Source organism: Molossus molossus, unplaced genomic scaffold (genome assembly GCF_014108415.1).
Source record: "Molossus molossus isolate mMolMol1 unplaced genomic scaffold, mMolMol1.p scaffold_m16_p_13, whole genome shotgun sequence".
Taxonomy (NCBI): Eukaryota; Metazoa; Chordata; class Mammalia; order Chiroptera; family Molossidae; genus Molossus; species Molossus molossus.
The window spans coordinates 2,570,441-2,580,279 of NW_023425348.1; the positions used below are offsets into that span (position 1 = coordinate 2,570,441).

Genomic DNA, 9,839 nt, shown 5'->3' on the forward strand with positions numbered 1-9,839 from the left:
GGCCAAGAAGAGAAAAGAGAACATTAGGGAAGAAAGTGTTTTAGTCTCAAGATTCTTGAGCAAGTATGTTCTGGGTCTAGTCCTGGGGTCTTGAAAATAAATCACATTCTTTCTTTTCTTTTTTTTCTTCAGAGTATTTTTTAAAAATAAACTGAAGGTCCTCGATCACTTTCAATTCTCACTTCCTTCTCGTGTCCATTCACTCCATTACAAAGAAAAAGGCAGGATCTCTGGCACAGGAGAGGGGAGAGGGCAGCGCTATGAGCCTGTAACAAAGCAACAGTGACTAGTATATGAAGGTTTGAAAGATATTTAGGCAAATCAAACTCACTGAGTGTCCATTTCCTGCAGATCTATCCAATAAAGGACAGAATGGGCCGCACTCGCCTGGCTCTCATCATTTGCAACAGAGAGTTTGATCACCTTCCGGCCAGGGAGGGAGCTGAGCTTGACATCACAAGGATGACGGAGCTGCTTGTGGGCCTTGACTACAATGTGACTGTGGAAGAGAAGCTCACAGCCAAGGTGTGCCCCACCCCAAACATGGTCGTGTTTGACACACGTCCTCCTCCCAACAAATTAATTTTGTAATGTTAGCCGAATACTTTCAACCTTAGGCCACGTGTGTGTGTGTGTGTGTGTGTGTGTGTGTGTGTGTGTGTGTTTATAAAATGAAATGATCAGATAGGTGAAATCAGTCTTTTTTGAGCTCCAAATGTCCTCAATTCCATAAAACTGGACAAAAAGTGATGGCATGTATACCCACACAATTTTTAGTTTCAAAGATGATTAGGATTCAGACCCAATATTCCCAGAAAATTCTAATGTAATGAATGTTTTCAAAGCATGTACTCGCCATATAAATACTGAGTCCTGGTTTGTCCCAGGGCCTATTTTTGGCACTGGGGGTAGGACTGTGAATGAGACTGGATGTTCCAAGCTGGCATTGATTTAGATTTGCTGGTGGGGGGAGCAAGGACAATCACATTAAAAGCAAAACAGAAATTTCAGAGATATGGTGTGTCTTTGTGCCTCTCAGTAAGAGTGAAAAGAAAGTGAAACAAGTAAAAGAAAACATAAGAGCAAATTGGTGAGTGTGGAGTAATTGTTTTGATGGAATGGTCAAGAAAAGCCTTGTTAGGGACAGAGGAGCTGACAGATGACTGCCAGTAACAAGACAAGTCTGGAAATAGGTGAATAAAATACATTCCAAGAGTGATGACTGCAGATGAAAGACCTGAACTGAATATGAAGCGGGCACATGGGAAATACAGAGAGACCAGTGTGACTAGAGCCCACAGGGAGGGAGGAGGGAAGAGACCGTATACATATGTCAGGAGTTTTATTCTAAGCACAGTAAGAAGGGTTTTTGAAGGCTCCTATTAAGTACTGAGATAAAAGACAGAGCTATATAGAAAAGTATGTAAGTTCAAATAAGCAGTTGTGAAATATACAAGAGGTGGTTCGGCAGTGTCAGCAGGAGCCGACGGAAGCCCCTGCTCTGCTGAGGGAAGGAGAAGGCAACGGCCAGAATCGAGCAACCACGACAGGAAGGCTCAGTGATTGGAACATGACACATGTTACTTGTACTGCTCATGATAAATAGGAGGTCTGATTAATGTCAGTCTTGGTCCTATTAAAGTAAGACTTTGTGGTCTTTTTCAGGACATGGAGTCAGTGCTGGAGGCATTTGCTGCTCGCCCAGAGCACAGGTCCTCAGACAGCACATTCCTAGTGTTTATGTCTCATGGCATCTTGGATGGAATCTGTGGGACTCAGCATAGTGATGAGAAGCCAGATGTGCTACCTTATGACACCATCTTCCGGATATTCAACAACCGAAATTGCCTCAGTCTCAAGGACAAGCCAAAGGTCATCATTGTCCAGGCCTGCCGAGGTGGTGAGTTCCGACGTGAAAAATCCAAAGGGCATGTGTTTGCCAAGGATTGTGACATGTTTTTGTTTTTAGGGGAAACAATCTTAGACCCCATTCAGTGCAAATAGTGAATTGGATTCTCGAGAAACTCCAGGTACAGGGTTGGTATTGTGAGAAATTATCTTTTAGATAAGAAATATTCATCTGATTAAAAACAAGGTAAGTAGTGAAGGAGTTTTCAGAATTTCTAAATTGAAGTTGAACAAGAATATTTAAACTTTGAAGTAAAATCACTTTAATGACAGCTTTACTTGACAATGCTTTACAGATATTTTGACATTCTCTGGTTGAGGAGACTTTCATCTAAAGTGGGGCTGTTCTGCAATAGTGGCACCCTGTTTTTCCTCATGCATTATCATTATTATTATTATTTTTTTAATCCTCACTCAAGGACATTTTTTTCTTTTTTGTTCAGATAGAGTGAGAGTGAGAGAGAAAGAGAAACATCGAAGTGGAAGGGACACATCAAGTGGTTGCCACACACACAACCTAACCAGGGCTGGAGAAAAACTGTAACCAAGGTACGAGCCCTCAGCGGGAACCAAAACTGGGACTCTCTGGATCGTAGGTCGACGCTCTAGCCGCTGAGCCAAACCGGCCTGGGCTCCTCATGCATTATTGAAGGAGAAATAAGGAGGGAGATGAGGGTACTTAGGACTGCTGTCAAAATTTCCTTTGACTTTTTCTTCTGACTTCCATTTGCCTCTTAGGTTGTTGGAGCAGTGTTTGAGAGAAAAAGCAAAAGTAACTTAGCTAAAAAATCGTAACTAGGCTGAGAAATTATGCATATAAGACTTTAACTCCTATGCTCTTCTTTGCAAAGGGTCTTTTAGTGTTACAACACTGTTACTATTTACTGATAAGATGCTGTCACTATTAATTGGCACATTGTTCAAAGACATTAGAGAGAGGCCGAGTTATGTTTGTGGGGGAAGGGGCTTACGGTGAGTGTGCGTGTGTGTGTGTCTGTGTGTGGAACTGGTTAGAATAAACATTTAAAAAGAATGAGGCGGGCAACTGTGACAGTCATCCTGAGGGAGGTACACAGTGTGTACAAAGTTAATGTCTCTACAGCAAATCGCGGGGAACTGTGGGTCAGTGACTCTCCAGCACCCATGGCAGACAACTCTTCACAGTCACCTGAGATCTTGGAGGACGATGCTGTTTACAAAGCTCACGTGGAGAAGGACTTCATTGCTTTCTGCTCCTCAACCCCGCGTAGGTGTCTTTCAGTTACAGACGAGGGTGTGTGGGCCTGAGGCCAGCTCTGAATGATTCTAGAACATTAAGATAGGCTCTATGCAGCAGTGGTCTGAGAAACGTTTTGAGTGCTGTCAAAATAATTTACATTTATCTCATTTACTCTATGGAAACAGATATTTTACATTTTTTTCCTTTCTTTAAAATTGTACTTTTATTCTAAGTGCTTCACTTGACAAATATATACCAAACATTAAAACAATCCAATACAGGAAACCCTGTTTACCATACACCATTTATTAACAAATAATTGACTCAATTTTCTATCAAATCTGCTTAACATTTTGAATAGAATTTTTATGGATCCCGGACTGGCTGTTCTTTCTTAAATAATCAAGTTCAAGCCTTTTGCTGCATATTTACACGTGATGCTATTTAGAGTGGTGCATTGCGTGGTTCAGCAGGATGCAGATGTCCTTTAAAAGAGGTAGAAAATGATATGATGAGACATATTAGGCTTAATAATAGGAGATAAGTGTTTACTTCTTGACCTTTAGGTAGTATCTTAAGAAAACTTACATTTGATTTTTTCTAATTAGCAAATTTTTGTGTTAAGTCTTTTTTTTTTTTTTTTAACCACTTCATGGAGGTTAAATTGATATACAAGAAGGTATATACTTAATGTATATAATGTGAGTTTGCATATGAATATGAAACTGTAAAACCGTCACCACAATTAATGCCATAAACCTATCCCTCCCCTGAAAGTTGCCTTTGAATTTGTTCATCTGCTTTGTTTATTATATTGTGAAAGGCAGTATGATATATACTCTGTAACAACCTTGGGACCAGGTGGCCAAGTTTTGTTGCTTACTCTATGAGCTTGGAGAAATTCTTGGAATTCCCTGAGTGTTTATTCTTTCTTCTGTAAAATGGGATAATTCCTGTTATCTCTCAAGTCTTTTATCAAAGCCAAGTGAGTAAACCTGAGGCATGTAGCAAAATTAGTTCCAAGAATATAATATGATCATTATGTAATTCTGATGAGTTATCCCTATAGTTAGACCTTTGTGGAACATTTAGAGATATAAGTGTTTCCCCTAAACATGTCAAGTTAATTCCCAAGCTCTGCTTTATATATACATATACAACAAAAGTATAATAAAAGAATAGTTAAGGCCACAGCCCAAGGCTTACACTCCTTATCTTCACAGATAATGTATCCTGGAGAGACAGAACTAAGGGTTCTCTCTTCATTACACAACTAATCACATGCTTCCAAAAATACTCTTGGCATTGTCACCTAGAGGAAGTATTTTGAAAGGTAAGCTTCTTTTTCCTTTTCTAACAACATATATATATATATATTTTTTTTAGTTCAGGAAGACTTTACTATTATTCTTATTTCAAGTGACAATGACAGACTTTTTCAGGCAAACAAAAGTAGAGCAGTTCCCGGTTTCTGTTACCCAGGGGTTTAAAATATGATTTAGAAAAGGAAGATGTCAATATACTACCTCAGAAGATGAAAATAGAAAAAATAATATAACATGTGAGCTTACTTGTTCTGGGCTATAAATTCTTAAAATTAAAAGAATGGAAAGTACTTTGAATTCATTTGTATTGTTCAATTTATTAAATAAATGTATATTGAGTTTTCTACTTGGTGATTGTTGCTATCCTGGTGACACAGGTTAGAAGCGACACTGTGTCATAGGCTGCCAAGGCCTACATTGTTGTGGGAGAGATGGATCCTAAACAAGTTGGCCAACAAACATATCTGTCATTACAGACTGCGGGAGGGTTAAAAAAGATCAAAGGCACATAAAGGAAAACACAGGAGAAGACATTTTTTGAGTGGAGTGGTCCAGAAAAAAAGATATTTATTTCCCCACTTAAGATAGGCCTCATCCCTCCTAACTTGTTTTTCTCCACAGTTTGACCACCACTTGTTTGTTATATATTTTGTTTGATTTTTATCTGCATTCACTCATATGAAGGCAAGAATTTGCTCGATACCTCAACATGCTGGCACTTAGAAAGTACTATTCATTTAATAAGCACATTCATGAATAAATGAACAGATATTCCTTTTTGTCATTTTCTTAAGGGAGAAAGGTGTTGGTATTAAGAATATGGGAAAGTGTGGTTGTTTTTATGTTTAAACTACAGAGAGCAGCAGCACTCCTGTAGGAAAAGAAGAATATACCTTTAATAAATGCAAGAAGATTGCATTGTAACATGAGTTAGGGTCTCTGTGAATGAGAATTTAGAAAACTAAATTCTGTTGGATGAATAGGAATGAGATATTTTACTTTCTAGGATAAGTCTAGAAATAGTATTATTGTTGGGGAGAGGTCCTCATCTTCAACAGTTGCTGCAATATTTTGTGAAAAGGTATTTTCAGAGACTTTCATAGAAGGATGAGATATTGTAGAAAGCTTTATTTCTGTGGAATTACGCCCCTCAGTTTCAAGGTCCCATTTCTCTTTGTCCTACCAAAAAAGAAGTCCCATTTTGTTTTCAGCAGAGCTAAAATCAAAGCCAGTGTCCATAATTTCTGTTCTATGTCTCCACAGTCTAATACAGCATCAGGCTAACTGAACTTGTGTTCCCTGCTTGAGTCCGTCAGTCCATTGCATGTGGGGTTCGTATGGCCATGGGTCATGGAGAGAACAGGGACAGGAGCAAAGCCAAAGGAACCAGAGAGCCAAGATGGCCATGCAAGAGTGCGAGCTCCTTTATCTGCAGGACTAGGTATTCCCAAATTTTCATGGGTCTGCAAAGGCCCGGCCTACTGTAGTTAATCCATTGTTCCCCTAGCTTGAATGACAGGCACTTTTTCTGTGTCACTCCAGCTCATTATACATATGTTCATCTCCTGTTTGTTGGATCCCCCACCCAGTGCTCTGCAGGGAATGGGCCAGTGGTTCCCTGTGGAGTGTGACATTGCAGCTTCCTGGTGAAGCTGCCCAAATGATATGCCTATAATGTCTGGCCTTCTTCCTTTGCTCCTTTCTTATTCTTAATAACTATCAACAGAATCAATACAATCTCATTTATCTGTCAGTGGCAAAAAAACTTCAGAGGTCAGCTTGGTAGTGGGAATGTGAAAGTTGTTGTGTTCAAGTCTGAGGGATAAAATTTTGTTTTGTGCCTTACAGAATTAAGGAATTAGACTTGGAGGTTAAAGATAGAGAATCTTTGAGATCCCATTGTTATGAACTGACCCTCATAGATCAGTTTATATCTGTAGATCAGGAACAGAAAATAGAAGAAATGAACTTTGAAAGACTTTGAGTTAGGCATGAGGTGTTGAAATAAAGACTGTATATATTCTGACATGGGGCATTACTTCTAAAAGGTTGGGTAGCAGTGACAGGTGGTTAGAATATCCATGGGCTTCATCCCATCAGCTCTAGGCATACCCTTCATTCCCAGAATTTTTTGGCTCATGGTACAAAATGTTTTCTGAGAGTGAATCAGAGTTATGTTTCATCAGATGCTCTTTTTGTTTCTAGGTACAACTATCATTTGAAACACCACATGTTAGAGCCCAGATGCCCACCACTGAACGAGTATCCCTGTCAAGATATTTCTACCTATTTCCTGGCAACTGAAAAGGTACGTATCAGAGCTTTTGGCAATATTACGGGAAAGTAATATTAGTGGTGAGGTCCAATGACCAATGGCAACCAATTGCTTGAGTGGTCAAATTTATGTTGCTTGTTGATGTATTTGATGATTAGATGTTATTTTTTGCTCTACTTATATGAATCTGGATCCACAATCAATAAATCAGTCAGTCAGCCAATCAAGGAGATAAACCAGGCTAACACAAGAAGTAATAAACAATGAAGGACACAGGGTAACAATTAATAAAACGAAATGTACTCATGCTTCCATTATTCTCTCTCTTACACACACACACACACACACACACACACACATTATCTAACATTGTCTCAGATTCTGAAAAAAACAGACAACAAAACAGATGACTGTGAAGGAAGCAGTTCATCGATCCCTTGAGGGCAGATGTCACATTGCTGACACTGAGCTCCCATTACCAGACAGTATAAACGTTATCTTGGACTGCAGTTTTTGTGTTGAGGCATACTCTGGCTCTCTGACTGTCCTCACAGTGTAGATCACAGAATACTCAGTGTCTTCTCTCAGATCCTTACTTACTGCTCAGAAATCCCTTCAAACACCCATGTTGACACACATCTTAAAAAATAAATATATTGACAATGGTCCCACCGAGTTTAGTTCCAATAATTATTTTCCTCATTTATAACAGCTTTATATCACACTGTACTAGAAGTATATTATCAAGTTCCCTCTCAGCTGCATAATTAAAATTATATTTTATAGTAAAGTTTATCTCAATACTTGAAATCTTTATCTACTATCTTCTACCCCTGGCTTGTGACTCCCTGGTTGCATAATTGTGTAGCTCCTTCATCAGAATAGCTATTACTGCCTAATTAGTCCTATAGATCCACATTTAGGAATTGAGCTATTTGACTAATATTTATCAAGTGCTTACTATGTTCTAAGATCTGTTTAGAATCTTGGGATATACTAGTGTACAAAATAAATAAAGTCCTTGCTCTCAGAAAGCTCACACTCTAGTGAGTGGAGACAGATTCTAAGTACATATGTAAATATATGTCGGAGAGTGATAAGAGCTAAGACGAAACTAAAGAAAATTAAAAAGATGGAGGTTGTACCAAAACAGATAGATTATTCAGGAAAGACTTCCTTGAAGTGATAAAATAATGAAATAGAACACAGCGTAGACAGAGTGGGCCACTGAGCCTTGTGTGTCTGTGCAGAAAGACTGTTCCAGCACAGGGACCAGCCAGCAGAGATGCCCTGAGCAGAAAGGTGCTCAGCTTGTTTGCCAAAGGCAGGGGGCAGGAGGAGAATGAGAGTGGGGAAAATGCCAAAGACAAATTCATGAAAACGGGGAAAAGCCTTATCACATGGACCTTGGTGATTACAGGGTAAATATTCTAAAATGTTTATCCTGAGTACATAGGAAACCTTTGAGTGCTTTTGAACAGAGACGTGAGATCATCTAATCAGATGTTACAAAGATCACCCTGAGTACTTTCTGTGAATATTCTACAAGGGTCACAGTTAGAAGCCAAGAGAAGTGGCAAAAACACATGGAAAAGGATGAATAAGCAAATATGATAATAGCTGGATTGAAGGCTTCTGGGAATTACTATCTTCACCTTGTGTTTTTTTCTTCTTCAGAAAATGACTGGCAGTCCTGCCTCATTTATCAACTTTGAGAAGCAACTTTACTAGTTTGGCACACATATTTAACCTTTTGTATTTAAATAAAAATAAAAACAAATAAGCTGCATCTTTGGGTCCTTTATAATAGAGAAGAGAATTTAAATTAAAATGATAGGTGAGTAAAAATGAGTGGAGAAAGCTAATGGATTTTTTAGCTCATGACTCATAAGCCCAAAGTCACACAGTTAGTAGGTGGACATAGCAGGATTTGAACTCAACTGGACTTGCTCTGGAATCTGAGTTCTTAATCACTGCTCTGCATTGCCTTTCCAAAGCAATGAAAAACAGAAATTATTAGGGTTCTGAATTATAAAGTTTAACTGAATTTTGAATTGTAAAAGTTAACTAACACTACGAAGAATGATGCTGTTTATATTTCTTTACTTGGTTTGTCTATGTGGAAATATGAGACATATCATAAAGATCCAAAAATACATATTATGGGGACCTCATTCTACCATTGTGTGATAATATTAAAAACCCAATAACAAAGATTTTCACACATCACTGCACAGTTTGAAAAAAAAAACACACACACAAACACACATATTTATATTGCATATACATACACTAGTTGCATACAAACACATGCAAAAACCAGAAAGATAAAAAAGTATAAACTAAGCACTGAACCTGAGGAGCCAGAAAAATACTAAACTGATAATAAAATAGAAAATGCAAATAATAAATATTAAAAAGCAAAAATCAATGAGATGTTAATGACACAAAAAATTGAGCAAGTCAGCAAAAACTGGTCTTTTAAAAAGACTAATTGCAGACATTCAGTAAGATTGAGTGTGAACTATTAGAGTTAGCACAAAGACAGTATCAGAGATCCAAAACTATCACAAGAGAATTCCAAAGGGCCCGCGGAACGAATGGAAGCTACACAGACCATCTCCCAGGCCAAACTGGAATTACTATTAAAATAAGACAAATCATTAGGAAAAAGCAACAGAAAAACAGCTTGTGAGGACCATATAACCAGGGACACTGATCCGATCCTGGTAGGATTGCCGAGGTGTGAAATGTGGGCTGGGAACCCATGGACAGCAGCTGTCTAACCTGTGAGTAGTGCCCTCGGGTTAAAATTCCAAGCAGCTCTACAGCGCAGATCCGGGACAGAGCACTAAAATAGCCGCAGCCACTCACCTGGGGCTCTGGCAGAGGGAGGGCAACTGGACTGAAACTGTGTGGGGACACTCGAGATTTGGAGGACACTCAGAGCTTTTCCTCAGTTGTGGCCAGGAAGGAAGGTTGTCATCTTACTCCTTCCCAGGGCTCCAGGGAGAGGCAACAGCCACTTCCTCAGAGATTCCACCCCACCTGGTGGGGCATTGAAATGCAAATTATGACTCATTAACAATCAGCATCTGCCCCACCATCTGGA

General features: G+C 39.0%; 1 protein-coding gene across 1 annotated transcript in view; it reads left to right on the top strand.

Annotated features, from left to right (window-relative positions):
- Positions 1-8,464, top strand: part of LOC118628467 (caspase-13-like) — a 24,896-nt gene extending 16,432 nt beyond the window's left edge. The window contains 6 exon segments of the mRNA XM_036259445.1: positions 352-525; positions 1,666-1,900; positions 3,011-3,154; positions 4,351-4,460; positions 6,658-6,760; positions 8,405-8,464. Coding sequence (XP_036115338.1) covers positions 352-525; positions 1,666-1,900; positions 3,011-3,154; positions 4,351-4,460; positions 6,658-6,756 — 762 coding nt within the window. The 3' untranslated portion in view covers positions 6,757-6,760; positions 8,405-8,464.
- Positions 8,465-9,839: the final 1,375 nt, after the last annotated feature.